At 43.6% G+C, this 21288-nt stretch overlaps 1 protein-coding gene across 2 annotated transcripts in view; it reads right to left on the bottom strand.

The window, feature by feature from the left end:
* STOX1 (storkhead box 1) overlaps positions 1-21288 on the bottom strand; it is a 50912-nt gene that overhangs the window by 2328 nt on the left and 27296 nt on the right. For both annotated transcript variants that reach the window (XM_079899204.1, XM_079899205.1), the window contains exons 2-3: positions 5573-5725; positions 1204-3562 (exon numbers count right to left, since the gene is read on the bottom strand). In XM_079899204.1, the coding sequence (XP_079755330.1) occupies positions 1204-3562; positions 5573-5725 (2512 nt within the window). The remainder of the gene's footprint in view (positions 1-1203; positions 3563-5572; positions 5726-21288) is intronic.

Below are 21288 nucleotides of genomic sequence, written 5' to 3' on the forward strand. Positions count from 1 at the left end.
AGTTGTTAAGACTCCATGCTTCCACTGCAGGGGGCACGGGTTCGATCCCTAGTCAGGGAACTAAGATCCCACATGCATGCTGCGTGGCACAGCAAAAAAAAAACAAAACAATGAGCTGGAGGGAATTCCCTGGTGGTCCAGTGGTTAGGACTCTTGAGCTTTCACTGCTGAGGACCCAGGTTCAATCCCCGGTCGGGGAACAAAGATCCTGCAAGCTGCACAGCGCAGTGCCCCCCCAAAAAGCAGGATATATATGTACTGATTGCAGGATATCCATGATAAATTAGGTGAAAAAGAAAGCCACAGCTCTGTATGCTCTGTTGTTAGAAATTAATTATATTTATAAATGCAAGGGAAAAAGTCTGAAAGAATATACGCCGAACTGTTAACAATATTTAGGTCACCTCTACGGAATAGGAATGGAAAAGGCTAGGGAATGGAGACTACCAGTTTTACTTTTTACATTTCTATATTACTGTTTAAAAAAGAGGTACACAATAATTTTATATAATAAAAAAACTAATGAAGATATATGCCAAATTTTAAGATGACTTTTTAGAAAACTATTTAATAACATGGGGGAATGTTCATTATATTCTACTGAAAAAAGCAACATGCAAAATAGTAACTACAGTATGAGCTCAACAGACAAAATATATAGATTCAATATGTTCAGACCAAAGTATAAATACACCAAATATAAAAAGATTTTTAAAAATATCTAGATGGTAGGGTGACTATAGATGTTTTTAAAAAACTACTTTTCAGTACTTTAAATGTTCTATTATGACCAAATTACTTTTATATGCTGAACAATGTTATTTAAACAAACTGGCATGGAAAATATTAGTGGAAAGTAGCCACATCTCTATCTCAACCTGTGTAGAACCAGGAATATAAGTGAAAACTTTCCAACCTTCAGTTCAGGAAGTGCTTGGTTTATGGTAGTCCCTTCCTATTTTTAGAAATAATTCAAGATTTAGTAGTAGTGGAACAGTCAAATCTTGGTTCACATTAAAAATGAACTCTATCCTATTATATAAGAGGTTTCATTGTAACTTCATACAACTTATTCAGTAAAGGCTGGTAGACTTGTATCATTATAAAAAATTTATTCAGGAGTCTCCCACAAGGTAACTCAATATGCCCTTGATTTTAATAATTCCTGTGGGATAGTGGCCAATCACTTCTATGTGCACTTACCGTGGAGAATCTATTCCACTATCTCCTGCCATGCTCTGATTTTCGGTTCCTTCCAAGTGACTATGTTCAGGTTGGACGTCCTGAGCCAACACTGGCATATGCGAAGTGTTGAACAGTTCTAACTTGTGTGTGAACTGTTTTCTCATTTCCTGATTCTGAGCACTCTGACTCCAGGTGGCTGGTTTCTTTCCTGTGTCACCAACAGGGTCTTGTAGGGTTTCAGCCTCTGAAGCACTTTTCCTTGTGCCGTAGTAATCAAATATACTTCCATCAGCAGGTGCTGAGGCCTGTACACATTTAGCTATACTGGGTTCCTTTTCATAGTCAAAACCAGACTGGATCCCTAAATTGAGGACACAGTTTTCAGCAGAGAGATTAGGTTTTTGGCTTTCACCGGGATTAGTAAGCAACCCAGTGGGCTTGTAATGTTCATTTCCTTTGAGCACCAGAGGCTCAAACCTCTGTATGTTGCTATTGTACTCAGTCAGAGACCTTTCGGTCACCTTTCGTTTTCCTAAATGATTCCACTTGTTTCCCCCTGGAAAGGAAACTTGAATGTGGCCAGGCAGCATTTGAATTAAGTCGTCATTCTCAGAAAAGTCATCCTCATCTAGATACAATGAACTGCAGGCCCCATCCTCATCATCTGCTTCATTCTGATACAAGGCCTGGTCGTCATCAGAAAGTCCTTCATTTTCTAGACTCACAGTCTCTGCTTCCTGGATAAATGCCTTTCTCATCAGAGTTTCCTCTGAGTCTCTGTCTTGTCTCTCAGGTTGTCTCAAATGGTTTGTACCAACTGGGTAATCCAAAAGACCAAGATTTTGGAACTGGTGTATTGTTTCATCAACTGATCTACGAGCAGAGGATGCTTGGTCTAAAGAAGAGGAACCTTGTGATGGCAGGACATGCTGTGTTTCTTTTGTCTCTTCTAATGTGTCAAAATGAGAGTAGCTTTTCCTCGAGACTTCAGGGATTGCCTCATTTTCTCCACCATACACATCACGTCTCAACGTGCTTTCCCTGAAGGAACAGCATTTACTATCATTTTGCAAAACACCACACTGAGAGTAATTGAAGAGGTAATCTCTAAAGTCATCACTGATAGGTTTGACAGTAGAGTGATTCACATAAATGGATTCTGCTCTCAGTTTATCATTACATTGTTCACTGTATGACTGTTTGGCTTCACTCTCAAAGATTCTTGAGGAATCCAAAGACCTCGCCCTTTGGAAAGGCTTTCCCTTTGGTCCAATCTGACTGGGTTTCAGATCACCGATCTTCTGGATGTTGTGCTCTTTGGTTATTGGGCTCCTTCGGTGAGAGAAACCCTGGAAAGGATTACTGATCCGCTTTTTGTAAATCAAATGGGAACCTAGCACTGATGGATTCTCACCAAGTGGTTTCTGAAGCTCTACTTCATTAGGGCTTTCAATTCCGGGGGTGGGCTGTGTAGCAGGGAGCTTGGGGTGTTTCTCCAGCCTAATGCTTCCTGGCTGAGGCCCACTTCCCTGACTCCTGGCTTTGTCTCTATCTCTATGTGAATGGCCCCGCCTTCGAGGCTTTACAGACCGGCCCTGACTTTTCTTAACTCCCACTTTTGAAGGATACTTATGCCTGAGTGTCAGCATATAAGTGGAAGTGCCCTGGCTATTATATTTTTTCTGTTCTTCGTATTTTTGCATTATGACAGTATGTTTGATTAAGTTGTCAACAGTTAAAATGGGATTAATTCGTTTGATTATCTCATGTTCAATGTCTCGAGGGATATTGTCCAAGTTATCTTCATCTCGGACGGGCCATTCTTCTGGTGGGAACTGGGCAGAGAAACTGCTGTGCTCTGTTCTGGACTTCTCCTTTCGGGATATACTGCGCCAGAAGAGGCTAAAGCCAAATTTCTTGGCTTTTTCTCTGTCTTTTGTGAATGGTAAAGGTTTGGCGCTGTCACAGACGCGATTCTCCTCAGACACTGAAACTGTTCGATTCTGTACCAAAGGTTTGGATTCCCTAAGACCTTTCTGGCATTTTCTAGTCACTTCTGCAGCAGCTGGTGGTTCCTGTATATACTGAGTGCACACATCATGGAAACACTGGCAAGAATGACAATGGGATATGGGGGCCGCATTTTCTTTGGCTAGGTCTGCACAGCTTTCCACGTTCACCAGGTATGTAATGGAAGTTGGCATCCGGGGACTTTCATCTGATAGGACTCTCTTATTTTCTTGGGGGTTTGTATTTGTAATGAAGTAAGTCTGAGGAGTAACTATGAAGTATCCTTCTCCAGTGTGATAAATCTTCCTTTCTTTAATGAGAGTTCCCAGAGTGGTATAGAGAATATCTTGAGATGGAATTGCAATGCCTAAAACAAATAAGCACTTTACACTGATACGTTCTGAATAAGAAACATTTTAATGAGTGAAATCAGTAACTCAGAAATGACCACACATTTGCTTGATGAACCCAGAGCTAACTGTAACACAATTAATATATATAATTAAAATGTCAAAGAAGCATTAACAATAATCATAATTAAACTGAGTAACAGAAATATAATTTCATCTACACAAAGACATATGGCTAGGTTACCGGTTAAGCAAAGAAAAAAATCTGTTCACTCAAACACAAACACCAAGTTATACAACCTCATTATAAATTTAAATTGTGACTAAGGAAAGCCTTCTTGAGAGCAAACATGGAAGTTTTTGAAAACCAGTCTCATAGCTTAAACCTCAGTAAGAATCTAAAGAGAAAATGAAAATCAGTCTGTGCTTGGGTGAGGGCAAACTACCTAACATCTGGATTATGGTGGTTTTTCAAACTGAGAAGGTAACAATTTTAAAAGAAATTCCTTTTCTGAATAGCAGAGTTCAAAATTATATTCATATTATGAAAACAATGTTAAAAATGTGAAAAAAAGGGCTTCCCTGGTGGCGCAGTGGTTGAGAGTCCGCCTGCCGATGCAGGGGACATGGGTTCGTGCCCCGGTCCGGGAAGATCCCACGTGCCGCGGAGCGGCTGGGCTCGTGAGCTATGGCCGCTGAGCCTGCGCGTCCGGAGCCTGTGCTCCGCAACGGGAGAGGCCACAACAGTGAGAGGCCCGCGTACCGCGCAAAAAAAAAAAAAAAAAAAAAGTGAAAAAAAATGTGTAACACAAAGAAAATATATCAATATGTTAATATTGGTTTCCTTTGAGTAGAGGTACTATAAGTGATTACTTTTCTATATTTTCTGGATTTCTCTACAATAAGCATATCTTATAATGGGAAAAATAAAAAAATACTCTTCTACATTCATGCACTGGGATATCATGCACCTATGAAAAGAATGAGATAGATCGATATATGCTTATACGGAAAGATCTCAAAAACATGTCTTTACGTTAAAAAAGGAAAGGTGCAGAGAGAATGTATAGAATGATCCAACTTATTTAAAAAGGATACATATATTCAAATACAACTTATGAAAGTGTCCATGAGAAACTATAAACGGCAGAAGATGTCACCTCTGGGAAGTAGCAATTTAAGAATAGGAGGCACGGCAGGGAGATCAGCTCAGTGCTTTGTGACCACCTGGAGGGGTGGGATAGGGAGGGTGGGAGGGAGGGAGACGCAAGAGGGAACAGACATGGGAACATATGTATATGTATAACTGATTCACTTTGTTATAAAGCAGAAACTAACACACCATTGTAAAGCAATTATACTCCAATAAAGATGAAAAAAAAAAAAAGAATAGGAGGCACGGGCTTCCCTGGTGGCACAGTGGTTGAGAGTCTGCCTGCCGATGCAGGGGACACGGGTTCGTGTCCCGGTCCGGGAGGATCCCACATGCCGCGGAGCGTCTGGGCCCGTGAGCCATGGCCGCTGAGCCTGCGCGTCCAGAGCCTGTGTTCCGCAACGGGAGAGGCCACAACAGTGAGAGGCCCGCGTACCGCAAAAAACAACAAAAAAAAAGAATAGGAGGCAGGGACTTCCCTGGTGGTCCAGTGGTTAAGACTCGCGCGCACGTTTCCACTGCAGGGGGCACGGGTTTAATCCCTCGTTGGGGAGCTAAGATCCCACATGCCGAGGGGCACGGTCAAAAAAAAAGGAGGCGGGGGAGAAATTGAATCTTCATTTTTTCCTTTGCACTCCTTTCTACAGAGTCTGACTTAATTATTACCATAAACATAATTTTGAAAAAGTTCATCTGGAAAATAAAAGAAATACTCATAAACTTGCTGATGCAGACCTTTTTCCACCGGGGCTCTAATACAAGGTTCTATAATAGAAAAAAAATTAGATATTGCCCAGTTTATGTGTTTAAGATGATTTATAAATAGAAACCAAACACATACAATGAACTAATAGAGAAAAACTTGTTACTCTACCTGGGTAATGTTTCACCAAATGTTCCAATAGTGATTCCTGTGTTACTACAATCTGAGCAGCATTCATATCAGATACAGCACAGCAAAGAACTTCAGCCAAAGGTATAAACTGAGATTGAGCTATTGGATTCATTTGCACTGGAAAGACATCACCTAAATTGGAGATTAAAAAAAAAAAAAAAAGGGTGATAAATTTGATATAGTATAAAATATCTGGAATTAGTGAATCAAGAATAAAGACTGAATATCAGGTGGAATTGCTTTTCTTTCATCAGTCTTTACTCAATCTGTTAACATTATATGCACAATGATAGAAACTACAGAAGAAAAAGGCTTAGTTTATGATCTCTACTTTTAAGAAGTCTAATTGTCACTACTTTATAAGCAAGAGATAATAAGTTTCTATATGAAAGGCTCAAAGTGCTATTGGAGTTCAAGTCAGACAATGCTTATATGGCAATTCACATCTTTCAAAGCATTTTTTCATATTAGCTACCTGAGACAGGCACAGATAGGATTATTATTTCTTCATTTAAAATATATATAGCCATAGAAAGTTCAAGTAATTGTCCCAATCCTAAAAGAAAGTAAAGTGACAGAAATAGATCTTCTGACTCCTAATCCAGTATTTTTGTCATTCCACACTTTCCTGATTGAAATGATTAGGAAGATCTGAAGAAGGAAAAGGCAGAAGTGATTTACAGTTTTCAAGAATAGATGGAACAGGGGCTTCCCTGGTGGCGCAGTGGTTGGGAGTCCGCCTGCCGATGCAGGGGACGCGGGTTCGTGCCCCGGTCCGGGAGGATCCCGCATGCCACGGAGCGGCTGGGCCCGTGAGCCATGGCCGCTGAGCCTACGCGTCCGGAGCCTGTGCTCCGCAGCGGGAGAGGCCGCAGCGGTGAGAGGCCCGCGTACCACAAAACAAAACAAAAAAACAAACAAAAAATACTACATTTAAGAATACATGGAACAAAATCATGGAAGGAGGGAATCACAAGTTATATAAGAGCATGGAGAGAGTTATCCTGGTTGGGTAGAGTTTAAGGGTTATATCAGACCAAAATAGAAGATAAGACTGGAAATAGAAGGTAGACTGTATTATCTTTCCTCTTTGCCAACATATAAAATTGTTCTTCTTAACCTGCCATTAATCAGGTTGAGTTTTAGATTCTGCTGGGTATCCAAGGGAACCCCTCAATTAATTGGAAATGAAGGACTAGGACTCAGGAAAGTGATTTGGGAATCAACCAATAAAGATGAGAGCTGAAGATAAGGAGTGAAATTAGGTAATTCCATGGTAGTCCAGTGGTTACGACTCCGTGCTCTCACTGCCGAGGGTCCAGGTTCAATCCCTGGTCGGAGAACTAAGATCACAAGCTGCATAGCACAGGCAAAAAATAAAAAAAGGAGTGAAATTCTTTTATTAGAAGAGTAAAGAAGAGAGCCAAGGAACACTTAACTGAGAGACTACCTACGTTTAAGATGTAGTAGAAATAGGAACCCACAAAAGAGAGAAGGCACAATGATGAGGGTAGGAGGGAGAGAAGCAAGATTATGAGGAAAAGACTTCAAAATGAATAGCAGGGATTTCCCTGGTGGTCCAGTGGTTAAGACTCTGTGGTCCCAATGCAGGGGGCCCGGGTTTGATCCTTGGTCAGGGAACTAGATCCCACATGCATGTCTCAGCAAAGAGTTTGCATGCTACAACTAAAGACCCCACACGCTGCAGCGAAGATCCCATGTGCCACAACTAGGAGCCAGTGCAGCCAAATAAATAATAAAAAATATTTTTAAAAATGAAGAGCAAATTAACAGTGTCAAATGCTTGAAAGAGATCAAAAAGGTTGAGGGGAGGAGAAGAGGCAATTGGATTACTTGATTGGAACAAGGTGACCATTGGTGACTTTCAAGAGAACTGTTTTCATGGGAAGGAACAGAAATTAAACATCAGATTGGGGAATTCCCTGGCAGTCCAGTGGTTAGGACTCTGTGCTTTCACTGCCGAGGGTGCGGGTTCAATCTCTGGTTGGGGAACAAGCCACGTGGTGTGCAGTCAAAAAAAAAAAAAAAAAAACAGACTGAAGGGAAGGGAGTTGGTGAGAAGAAAGTGAAGTTAATGGGTCTTCCTTCTAGAGCAGGGTTTGTCATCTTTGGCACTTTGGACGTTTGGGGCCAGATACAGGGTGACCAACCATCCCAGTATGCCCAGGAATGAGGGGTTTCCTGGGACACAGGATTTTCAGTGCTATAACCAGAAAGCTGAAGGCAAACCAGGATGGTTGGTCACCATAGCCAGAGAATTATTTGTTGTGAGGGCTGTCTTGTGCACTGCACGATGTTCAGTAGCATCCTTGGCCTCCAGATGCCAGGAACATCTCCCACAGCTGCAGCAACCAAAAATGTCTCCAGATACTGCCAAATGTCCCTGAAAGGAAGGGGTTGGGGGTCAAAATTGCCCCAACTGTAAACCATGGTTCTAGACCATTTGTTGGAAAAATCTGATTGTGAAAGAGGAGAAACAGAACACAAACCAGAAAAAAAGTAGGATCAAGTGAATGTAAAATGTGTATGCTGTGATTTTCTTAAAAGAACATGTTTGCACATTTGGATACAAAAAGGAAGGGTTTAGTGGAGACGATGGAAATAATTCTGTGAGAAAGAAGACCAGTAAGACAGCAAGATCCTAAAGGAAGGGAAAAGGAAAGTGTATAAAAGGAACAGGTAGGGACTTTCCTGGTGGCGCAGTGGTTAAGGATCTGCCTGCCAATGCAGGGGACACGGGTTCGAGCCCTGGGCCAGGAAGATCCTACATGCTGCGGAGCAACTAAGCCCGTGCGCCACAACTACTGAGCCCGCGTGCCTAGAGCCCGTGCTCCGCAACAAGAGAAGCCACCGCAATGAGAAGCCCGTGCACTGCAACAAAGAGTAGCCCCTTGCTCCGCTCGCCGCAACTAGAGAAAGCCCGAGTGCAGCAACGAAGACCCAACTCAGCCAAAAATTAATTAATTAAAAAATAAATAAAAGGCACTGGTAAAAGAACTATTGTTAGAAATGAGAAGGATATTACTTCATCTGAAACTTGAGAAAATAGAGGGTGGCAGAAGACCAGAAATATATTGAGGCATAGAAGGAAAAAAATATTAGCACAGCAAAGTCATCTGATCTCTGTAAAGTTAGGGAGAAAGAAAATAGCAATGGGAGGAGAAAAAATGGGAATGAGGAGGTGAAGAGGAGAAAGGGAATTTGAGGGGTCATTCTCAGAGTACCCTAGGAAATTTTAAAATGAACACAAAGATTATGAAGGAGCCCTGAGTCTCAAGGTCACTTAAGTGTGGTTTCTGGCAGATGAAGCAATCTGGAATCAAAAAGATGGGAGTCAGGGAGGCCAAAAGGGCTAAAACTTTAATGTGCATGTGAGAATCATCCGGCAATTGTGGTAGTGTGTAGAATCTGACTCAGAAGATCTGAAAATAAGCCTATGATCCTGCATTTCTAACAACCTCCCAGTTGATGTTCATGCTGCAGGTCTGAGGACCGCTCTTTGGAGACGTTAGGGTGTTAATGACAGCAGTGTCAAAGTAGCTAACCACTGAACAATAAATATGGTCCTGGGGCTGCATGGGAGTCAATTGTGGCCAGAGGCAAGCCAAAGAATTTAGAAAACTTGGCTATACCCTGCATTTGACTCTCCAGTGACAGTGAGGAAACCAATACATTGCACTGGTTGTTAAGGAGGAAGGAAAGTGACAGGACTGGCCAGGGGTAAAGGGTTGTAGCCAAAGCTGGTAAGTGGCTCACAGTACTTCGTGTATCTTCATGAAAGATAAAGGACTGCCATCAGGGAAGTGATAAGCAGTTTGCTGTTAAAGATCACATTGGTCTGTTCCCTTGTTTACCTAAGCTTCTCTATTTGGCAGGCTGGGGCATTTTTGACCTTGGACGGTCACAACACAGGGCAGAATTGCTGCCTGCTTTGTCAGCCAAGGGAAGGATCTCCTCTTGGCCTGCTTGCTGCTGTCCCATTGGGTGATGCTAAGATACCTACGGCATTCTGAGAAACTAGCATGAATGACTAATCAATCAGCATTTCAAAGGGCGGTGATAAGAGATGATGCTATGAAACTTAATGTCCAAGAGGAACGTTAACTGACCTAAAACTCAAAATCCTCCTAGAAACTCCACCTCTGAACTAAGGGTAATAAACCTTTCTCCCTATCTTCATTCCCTTTGCTTTTCTTTTTACTCTCCGCATCTGAGATTTATTTTCTTCTCTTTCATCTCCCTCCTCAACCTGACAAAATATAGAATTAAAGTACAATCTCACATATTTTTATGCTTCTTAAACATAACTCTATGTGCTTAATTTATAACAAACTTATATAACTCTCTTCCCCATCTTCCAAGACAGTCTAAGTGACTTTTTTCTTGTATGTGATCTTAAATTGATTACCTGCCCCATTTCATATGGACTTAGAAGTCCTTAATTCAAAAAGGAGGGAAAAGTTCTTCTCTCCTAGAAAGATAAAGGCTAGAGTACTGGAGAAGTAGAGAGCAAAACCTAAAAAGGATTTGCTCAACCACACAATACACACTCAAGCCTCACTGCATCCCTGGCCTAAACCCAGTCACTTTGATCTTTGAACTTTGAGATTGGCGTGTAGTGCAGGGGGGAGGACCAGAGACATTAAAATAAAGAGATGAGTGGCTAGAAAGTCAGTACATGTCTGATGTCCCTGCTGTGCCCCCTGCCAGTGGCTGCCCATTTCTGTGCAAATGAAACAAGGAAGCTGTACTAAGGTCCAGTAAGGGGTCTCCACTATGCCTTTGGGTCAGACCTAAAACAGCCCATTTTCTAGTTCAATCCTTAAGCTTAGCAGCAGGCTCAGTAGCTGTGGCGCACGGGCTTAGCTGCTCCGCGGCATGTGGGATCTTCTTAGACCAGGGCTCAAACCCGTGTCCCCTGCACTGGCAGGTGGATTCTTAACCACTGCGCCACCAGGGAAGTCCCTGCCTTTTTCTTTTTAAAACTAATACAATTATATGTCAACTGCCTTGTAGAGAACATGTTAAATAGCATGTAACCTCTGCTTTGGAGCTCCCTCTAGACAAAGGCTAGAGAAAGTTTCTCAGTACATTTCCCCTTCACAGCCGTTGCTAAGATACGTCTTCAGGTGCATAAATCATCAAGAGTTTTTTGTGCAGGAAAGCAGAGTGAACCCTGACACAGGAACATTGGTGACAGATGCAGGAATCATTTTCCAGCTGCAGCCATAGTTTGCTTCACTTACTCTTGCACTTGGGTTTCTGGAATGCAATGACTCTTACAGAGTTTTCCACCAAAAATTAACTTCCTGTGCAGAAGACCCCTCTTATAAATGTAATTAGATTTCACAATAAGAGAAGGCCAGACCTTTGGCTTTATCCTCAACTACCTCAGAGGAACTGAAGGCACCCTTAAGTCCAGGCCTGCTGTGGACCTCTGACCCTTGAGCTGGAGCAGGGTGGGCCAGAGTAAACAGTTCACAAAAATGTTCTCTCAGTTCACACAGTCTTGTACTCTTGGGTGCTACGGAAATGGGAGAAGTGTTTAGCCAAAAGGCTGGGTTCACAAAAAATAACCAACAAAGTAGAATCATACAGATTAGCACCTGCTACATTTAATGCTACCTTTTCTGCAAAGGACATTTTTATTGCTACCTTGTTGTATTCCCAAAGGATTTAGTTGGTATATAAATTTTTTAAAAAATTCCAAGTTATAATAATGAGGCAAATTATATGAGTTTGAAAACAATTATTCTTTAAGAGTCCACTTTTTTAGGGAAGAAAAAAATGCAAGGCAAATTAAATGTATGTAGCATGTAGATAAAATGAAAATATGGAGCTCTCCACTATCAAAAGCAGATGACATCCAGTAAAGTCTGGAGCAGGCTCCTCATGGCTTGGGATTCTAAAACTGTGACTAGAATCACCTTCCTGTGTGATGGACATAAATTCATATAGCCCCAGGCAATCAATTCCTGCTCCCTGGTGCCTAATGACAGTGGTCTAGAAAGCCCCTGGCCATTAGGAGCAGAACCCTGGGAGTGTGGCTTGTTCCCGGAGCTGGTGACAATAGCTCAGCAATAATCCGCTGCAATGAAAAACCTCATCAAAATTCTGAGGAAAAGGAGGTGGTTTCTTTATGTCAGGACACAAAGGCCTCCACCATATGCCTCAGGTTGAAGGCCTCTAGAATACCCTAACCTGGCTGTTTTCTAACAGCAAAGAGAAGTGGCTGAAAGAGCTATTTCCTGGACAATTCATGAGGCATGAATACTCATGCCCCAGTGTAAAAACAGCAAGAGGTACACTCATGACAAATATGGACACAGCAAGATTGCCTTTCACCAGACCCAGATAAGGCAGCTGGAGTAGAACAAGCAAACCCTCCCCAGGAGCTATGGTACTGGAGAACTCTTCAACCAGGAACACAGGACTCCTAAATCTGCCAGTTACAGATAATCAGTTGGAAGTTTTACTAAAGTTAAAACAAGCCTAAACATTGCACTTTCCAAGTGAGAAAGGCAGAACCAAAATCAAGATACAAGCTGCTGGTCCCAAACCTGCATTTGCTTTGTTCACTGAAAAAAATCTCTGAAGTAAAAGCATCTTTATCAAAATTGAATGTTTATTTTGATATCTGAATGCTCTAGTTAAATTTTAGGGACAAAATTAGTTTTCCATAAACACTTTATCTTTAGGGGAAAAAAATTAACTACCATGCAGTATTTACATTTATCTTATGCTTTGAATTAAGGCACCTAAACAAATTCCAAGAGGGCCTCCTCATGGAATCTAAACTCTGACATTTTAATTTGGGGTGCTTGAATTTGATTTTAAGGTCCATAAGAAACCGTGCTACCAAATATGCAAAAGAGAGGAAATACTTCTTTGGAAATTTGGAAAGGATTCACATCAGAACTATTCTGTGTCACACTAAAACATGAATCTGCCATAAAATTAAATTCTAGGCAAAACTAATCCTAACGTTATTTCATATTTAAAACACAAAATAAACATGTTTAGTCCTTATACAAGTGTGTTTTGGGCTCTTCTAGGCAGTCTGCCAGAAATTCATGCATTATTGACCTTCAAACGGTTTAACTGAGCCGCTCAAACTCAGCTAATTACCCAGACACATGAAATCTGAGAGCATCTTTTTGGGCGCCTGTATTGAATCACACTGTGGGAAAAGCATCTTCTACGTGCTTTAGAGATGACAATAGAGCATGAATAAAACAGCCTGCAGATACAGTCAAGTTTAATAAAAAAGGATGTTTTGTCCTAAGTAATCCAAGAAGCTTCCCTGATTTTAAACTGCACTTTTATCCAGTACAGAATTTCCAAATTTCTTTAACATTAAAATTAATCCTGAGCTTTTAAAAAATGAAAAGTACTCTGTAACAATGCGTCTCATCCGAGATTAGATGCTGTGCAAAAATTTCCATGACTTTAAATAATTAGATCTGTTGTGTTAAAACCTTAAATAGGTTCAGAAAATCAAACAAAATGGGAACAAAAAGAAGAAAGGTTTCAGGCCAGCAAAGCCGAGCCCCTCTCCAAGTCTCCCTTTTATTTTAGTAAAATAAAAGAATGCAAACACTTTCCTCCACATTTAGAAACAAAAGAGTACCAAGACTCAGAAACTGGCTGTAGATCTAAGGGTAGTCGGGTTATCTACCATGGAAGCTGAAATTCCTTCTCCGGCATGGTGATGTTTATTTTGGAGCCCCAGACAAACGGCTCCCCTTCTGGGAAATGCCCTCTGTTGAAAAGCTACAGGCTTCCCAGAGAAGCCTGGGCTGCTCACCAGCAGGAGCCCTTAGTGCTATCTTTAATAACAGCACTTCAACCTGTCAGGATTAGTAAATGAGAGGCCCCTTTATTTCAAGTGATATACCCACTAATATTGGCCAGCAGTTGAGTTGCAAAGGTCTTGGGCCATTTATGAAGGAGACCTCAGAACCTGGTTGTCACAGCGCACAGATATGCTTGAAAAGACACGTACTTGGCCCTGTCAGGGAGCCCTTTGAGCCTCCAGCAGCCTTTCCCCATAGAGATACAGGGATGCCTGGCTGGGAGGGAAGGATGTGAATGACTCAAATCAACTGATCTTTTTTAAAAATGCTAAAAACTAATTCACACACAGCCCCAAAGCCCTCAGCCCAGTGGTGCCCCTTCCTAACCTCTATTCCCTTCACAGCTTCCACTTTGGATATGTTAATGACTTAGGTGTGTTAGTTTCCTAAGGCTGTCAAAATAAACAAGCGGCTTAAAACAACACAAATTTATTATCTCACAGCCTAGAAGTCAGAAGTCTGATGGGCTCCACTGGTTCCTCTGCTCCGGGACTCAGGGCCTAGGCTCTGATTGGAGGGGAGACTCTGCTTCCATGCTTATTCATGTTTTTGGCAGAATTCAGTTCCTTGTGGTTGTAGGACTGAGGACTGGGGTCCCTGTTCCTTTGATGGCGCCTCTCTCAGCAACTCAAAGCCACCGGCATTTCTTGTCATGTTGCCCCCTTCATCTTCAAGACAGCATGGAGTCTTTTTCATACTTCATTTCTCTCTGGCTTGCCCTTCTGTTGTTTTGCTTCTGCTTCCAGCCAGAGAAAGTTCTCTGCTTTTAAGGGCTCATGTGATTAGATTGGGCCTACCCACATAATCCAGGATAATCTCCCTAAAGTCCATAACCTAATTACATCTGCAAAGTCCCTTTTGCCATATTAGGTAACATAGTCATATGTTCCAGGGATTAGGATGTGGACATCTTTGGGGGCCCATTCTGCCTACCACAGCAGGCTGGGGACAAGAAAAGGCTGAGGAGAGAAGCACAAGTTGTAAACTTCTGCAGTCCCTGTATCCCCTTAAAAATGGCTGTACAGAAAAAGCATCTTTTCTTTGCCCTCCAGGCAAACATGGGGCTGATTTAAGACAAACCTTCCCAAGATTCTGGAGGCTGCACAGGCAATGACAGCAGCTCTCATCTCTGCTCAGCATCATGGTGATGAATATAAAATACCACTGTACAAAACTGGGGGAAATTTTAGCACCAAGGTTGTTGTCTGAATAACAGATAAATAAAAGTTCCCTGTAAGGAAGAAGCTGTCCTTTATAAACACATAGTCTTCACATTACAAATGAGCACTATACTGGAGGTCAAGTGATCTGATCTGGGTTCTAATCCAAGTTCTGCTATGTGGCTCTGAATAAGCCACCTCTCTTCTCTGGGTCTCAGTTTCCTTGTCTATAAATGTGGAGCTGAACTAGATCAACATTTCGCAAAATGCATTCTGTGGAAAATTCATTCCATGAAATGCTCTGCAAGAAAAGGGCCCCAAAGGCCAAATGTTTGAGAAATGAGGCTTGGAGTCACAGGAGCATTGTTAAAGGCTCTGAGAATTGTAACAGAAAACCTAGCTTATTTAACCAAATGTTTCCCAATCATATTTGGCAACAATCCCTTTTCTCCCATACCTACTATTACCCTTCAGCTGTGACTTCTCTCCATTCAGGTTGGCCTCTCCCTGAATAGTCTGTACTTTCCCATCTCTACGACCTTGTCCCCTCTTCCTCCACCTAAAGCACTCTTCCCCAAGCCTCAGTGTTTCGTACTCCTGTCACAAAGACAGGCTCAACGCTGACTGACTCTCCCATGAATTGTTCTCTAAACCTGTCAGTTGGAGATACAGTCTCCTTCCTACATGGACCACTTAAGAAAAATTTAACGAGTGGCTACCACAGTGTAGCATCAGGCACTCATAATACAGATATTGTAATAGCACAGTCCTTCAATCATTGCTTATCCAGCAAATATTTATTGAGCACCTACTCTATGCCAGTTAGGTTGGGATACGACAGTGAACATGACACAGTCCTCGCCCTCATGGGGGCTCCTGTTCTAGAGGAAGAGCAGTGGTTGGAGGCAATCATAACCCACTATGAGGGTTATAACTGGTAGGACTGGGACTCAGTATTCCTGGTCCCACTCAAAAGTTCGTGGATGCCTGGGCACCACCATCATAAGGAAGATGAACCAGAGTTGTCCCTGTGGGGCCTCAGGGTACCTAAGGCCGCATGGGATAAGAAAGAGAGTCCTGGAATTGGTCGGGCAGGCCTGGGCTCAAATCCTCCACTTCCACTTACTGTGTGCCCTCTTCGAGTATTCATTAGTGACTGTTCAACATGAACAACAGTATTTGGTTCAAACGTTACTGTGGGAAAACATCCATAAGTACCTGGAATAATATTTGATACACATCAGTCCTACCGATATTAGCAGTCTTTAACATCTCTTCCCAAATTAGGGATATTAAACTTGACCGTCCCTCGTTCCATCATTATTAGTACTTGGAGGGCTTCTTGTAGGGCGCTAGTTCTGCACATGGATGGATTTCTTAGCCAATCCTGACTCTTCTTTTCCCAACTTCCATAGCCTATTTGGTCAGACACCAGTCCTGACCATGACCTTCTCCCCACCTGGGAGAAAACAATTTATGTAGGTAAGGCCTACTGCTAGCCCTGTTTTCTTCCATTCAGTAGTACTTTACCGTGACCCCTTGTGGCAGAAATTGTAGGTTGGCACATTCAACCCACCTTCCCAGTCACCTTTTTCTTTGCCTTCCTCTAGTGCAGAGGCAGGAAAGCACATTACTTAATTTCCCAGCCTCACTTAAAACTAGTGGGCATGTGACATCACCATGGTGGTCAACGAGATACAGGCAGCCAGCTACCAGTGCCAGAAGAAGAGGCCTCACGAAGAAAAGGCCCTTCCCTTATATTTTCCCTTTTCATTCTTGACTCTTTCTTCCAGCCTGGATCCTGAAGAGATTGCAGCCACCTTGTGACCATGAGGTGACAAAGCATGATGTCAAAAGACCACCCACTAAGGAAGTCAAAGCAGAAAGAAAGAAAGAGCCCTGGTGTCTGACAGCCTTGCTGAGCGACTGTGCTGGCCCCCGGGGGCTGCCTACCTCCAAACTTCTTGCGATGATGCAAATCTACCCCTTATTTGTTCATGCCATTTCTAGAGGGTTTTCTATAATCTGCAACACATGTCTAACCAATATACTTAGTCAAGTATTGAGAGAGACATTCATCTCCTCCTCGTATTTTCTGCTGTGTGCAAAATGTTTGTCTTGCCGAGGGCCTGATTAAGCTTCTGGATTTTATACCAGCCGGATGCTTTTATGTCAACAGCTTAACTGCTGTGAAACTAGAATGTCACACTGATATTTACAGAAAAGGTGTCAGGGCCCCTGCTGCTTTTCCCTTATCACGTCAAGTCGAGGACATGCCATGAGAAGAAAGAGATGCAGAAGCTTTAGCTAGTTTTGCTAATTTTTAACTGGGGAAATCTGTACTAAAAAGGTTACAGTGGCACTCTCCTCTAGATGAGAAAGGATATCCTTATTGCATGTAGAAATCACAGAGAGGAAGATAAGAACTGTCACAGCTGTTACAGCTCGATCTCAAAATGGGTATCTACAGTCACAGCCCTAGGAACGGGATGCCTTTCAATCTCTCCTGAAAGGAAGTCTTGTGAAATAGAGCCAGTAAGTCAATATCACCGTTAACATCAATGTAAGATTAACTCAAGATTTAAAGGGGCAAATAATGAATAACCCCCACTTATATTTGAGGGGTGAGTAATCCCTGTCATTTGTTGAAGAAAGTTGTCTTCGGTCCTGAAAGTGCCTGGACCCACCCAGGTCCCAGGTCTCTGCGGCTGGGTCTGCGTGGTGGTGGGTTAAGCCCAGCAGAGGCCTCCCGCTCCAAAGAGGACTGGGTTCTGTGGTGTGAAGGGAGCTGGGACAGGGCTCTACTTTGCAACATGAGATAAACACACACAATGCTACCTCTTACCCCCCACACACACTTTACAAAAAAGCATCACAAACATCACAGCCTTACCTGCTCCTCTCCTACCGAAGGAGGTGAGGGTTGGGTGACTCAGAAAAATGAACAGGATCTGCCCAGAATCCAGGGAGGCTTATCAGTGTCCACAGGTGCTTCGCCAGGCCCCCCAGCAGGCTGCTCTGCCTGGGTCAGCCACCCTCTCTCCCACCAAATCTGGAAAGCATCATTGAGTTTCTGCATCAACCCTCTCTTTCACTTCTCCCAGACTGTCTGCTATGCTCCGCCTGCTTTCAAGTTGACTACAGACTATCTTTTGGACCCCTGAAATATTAACTTTTAAAAGATAAAAGCCACTCCGGGGATACAACTCACATAAATGTATTTTACTAAGAAGCACTTCTAGGCTGTTAGAAACTTTAAAAGACATAAACTTTTTGATTTTAAGATTGTGAATTTCCTTTTCTTCAGCACAGAAAGCTTCATCTTACATCGGGGCAGATGTGACTACTTCAGCGGGACTTTAGCATATTTCTACAAGGTCACGGCCTTAGGAATGAAATGTAAAGGTCACCACCCTGAGAAATCTTAAAAGAGGCCGTAGGTCTTGATCACTATGATCTTTACATGTGAGGGTCATCTGGTCACTGCTTCTAGGAGCTGACCACCTACTTCTCACTAAGCCATCCATTACTGCACCTTTGACCCAAGGCAGCCAGACGGTTTCTCAGATTATGTTCTGGGAGAAAAAGTGTGGCCTCGTGCACATCGTGTGGTGAGGCTGTCCAGGCAGAAGCCGCTAGGGTCCATCTGCGGAGGTTACCTGACCCCCGCTTTGCCTTCCATACAGACATGGCCCCCTAACCCCAAGCAGAACAAATGCACATGCTCCTTCTTCAGCGCTCTCTTGGGTTTCAGCCCAGAAAAGGGGCTCCACCATCTTTTTTTAAAATTTTTTATTTATTTATTTTTGTGTGTGTGTGCCCGGCCCCCAGCCCCGGAAGCCCCACCCCTCCGCAAACCATTGGCCAGGGATCCAGGACCTCACTCCAGCAAAGACCGCAATCAGGAGGCTCCTGGCAACTTTCAGGACCTCTGGACCCTTTGGTCTTTCTGATCAGAGGGGGAGGAGATTGAGGGTGGGAGGGGGACAGGAGGCAGCCAGAGCTCAGCCCGTTACCAGCAGTAGCACATGCCACCTCGAGCCCGGGTCCCCCTGGGTCCCCCTGGGCCCCTGGGAGAGGGAGGGGTCCTGGGGGATGGTATTTGTAGCTCCTGGCATCAGGCCGGCCCCTCCCTCCCCAGCCTCGGGAAGGAACAGATTCTTCCTCCCTCCTCTCTCCAGAGGAAGTGGCTTTTATCAATATACCTTTTAAATACACTTGCTTCCTAGCTTATTGCTTCCCCAGCCCCCTCATCTTCCTTTTTAGGAATCTAACACTGACGTTCTCTGTTTACTCAAGAAATATCCTCTCCCCCGAGCACTGCACACAAAGTACTCCCACTACCCACATGCGGAAGGTTTCCTCAACGCCTGTTCACTCACCGACCCTCTTGCCCAAGCTGCCTCCTCCCTTTCTCGCTGCCGCCTCATGCTTTAGCCTGGCAGCCCAAGGCATGGTGCTGAAGCTCACACGGCAGGAGAGCAAAGCCAGTTCTCGTGGAATTACCTGGGGCAGCACAAACCGCTGGGTCTTGGGAGTGGTGCCTCCGTCCTGCTCCCAACGTGGTCCAGTGGAGCAAACTGTTAGCAAGAGAAGCTAAATCTCTGACTTTGAAGAGTTGGGGTTTTCTGGATAAAGGATGCTGAAAACTTGGGATCCTCAGCAAGGTTAACTTACAACTGTATAGTGAGATGACTCTAGAGAGATTTACCTAACTCAGGATGGTGTGTTTACATTTCAAGCGAAAATGAGGCCCAAGACCTTGGAGTCAGCTCTAAGTCATAAAAACTGGAGCCACCAGGGTTGTTCTGGCTCCTGCAGAGATGTATTTATGTTCCAGAAGGTCAGAGGAAGAACCCGGGATCCTTCCATCCTGTCTCCATGCAACAAAGGTTTTTCTCCCTCTTTCTGGGAGAGAAGGAAGCAGGTGCCTCTTTCTCCTGCACATAAGCAAAGAAAATTCACTTTTCTCCACCCCTCACCTATGGAGTGCCTGACACCCCTGCTGGAGATTTTCCCATCTGGCTTTCATCGCATCGCCCAGGTAAGCACTGGGGCAAGGGGTACTGATGCAGTTATAATTACTTACGTAATATTATTATTTTTAAATTATTGCATAAATAATAACTAATCTGTCTGATCTAGAATATCTATGTGCATTGAGAATGAAATTAATAAAGATGAATAGTAAAGGCCCAACAATTCTGGTAGCAAGGATGACGGGATTCTGTGTGTCTCATGGTTTACTGGGAGAGACAGATGAGAGCCCTGAGGCTGGTTAGCAGGATGTGAAGAAGATCCATGGGAACCAGAAGCAGGTCTGTTGAAAGGATTAGGAAGTTTGTTAGCTGGGTGTTAGGAGATAGGCTTGAAACACAGCAGCCTAATGGCACTTTGGGATTTTGCTCTCTCCTCTGACTGGACCCTGAAATTCTTAAAGGTGGACTCTAGGTGGGACAAGAGAAGCTTAGGCTGCTCTCTCCCACAGGGGAGAGGAGGGAGGTAATTAGCTCCACAGCCAGAGCAAGTCTAGGAGGACCACACAGCTAACCTGCCCAGTACCGCAGGGACAGAATCTGGATTGCTATCCTGAAGACACTTCTCTGCTCCCCACTGATCCTTAGCTCCTTTTCTACCCCAGCTGATCTTCCTGTTTCAGAAGGCACTACATGAGTCCCTTTACACAGGGGGTAATGGGAGTGGATGGGGGACTGGAATATTGAGAGCTCCATTGGATACCAGCACCATGTAGCCACGTGGGGAGGGGACACGGGATGAATGGAGATACTGAGGAATACAGAGCGAAACCTCAGTGAGTGAGCAGAAAAGTCCTGGAGCCTTCTCACATAGGTCAAGGGGGCAAAAGGAGAGCGCTGTTCTAAAATGCCACCCTGGGACTTCCCTGGTGGTCCAGTGGTTAAGAATCTGCCTTCCAATGCAGGGGACACGGGTTCGAGCCCTGGTCGGGGAACTAAGATCCCACATGCCACAGAGCAACTAAGCCCGTGCGCCACAACTAGAGAGCGCACGCGCTAGAGAGAAGCCCGCACACCGCAACGAAGAGCCTGCGTGCCGTAACTAAGACCCCATGCAGCCAAATAAATAAATAAATAAAATGCCACCCTGCCGCCTGCAGTTTGCCTCCCTTCCACATTCCCCACTAGCTGTGAGGAAACAGCTTCTCCCTGCAGCTGTGACTTTTATCCCTGTAAATGCTGACTTTAACGGCTAGGAGTTTGTGCAAAACTTTGCAGTGGGGAAAAAAGAGTTTCAACATGGCTTTGCATTGGTTTCTGTGCTGCTGCATCTGAATGTATGGCAGAAATTGATCTGGATGTTATATGCTTGTCATAAGTGCGAGAGGGATCACCTCCTCTCAATCAGAGAAAGATGCAAAAAGAAGTGGTAATGGAATTCCCTTGTTTTTTTGCCATCTGTAGCTGAAACAGATGCCTCTTAACCCAGAGGTTCTGGCAGTGAGGAGAAAGCTGCTGGCTTCTTACCATCAAATTGGAGGTCTGAAATCTTAATGGACTCTAGGTATGGCAGACAGAACAAGTCCCTGTACTGGATTTTGGCTACGACGTTTGCTTTAGGAAAGGTAGTATGCCAAGAGAGTTGGAGAAGGGAGACAGTTTCCAGATTAAGGTACACTTAA

Source organism: Stenella coeruleoalba (assembly GCF_951394435.1).
Source record: "Stenella coeruleoalba genome assembly, chromosome: 16".
In the NCBI taxonomy this organism is placed as follows: Eukaryota; Metazoa; Chordata; class Mammalia; order Artiodactyla; family Delphinidae; genus Stenella; species Stenella coeruleoalba.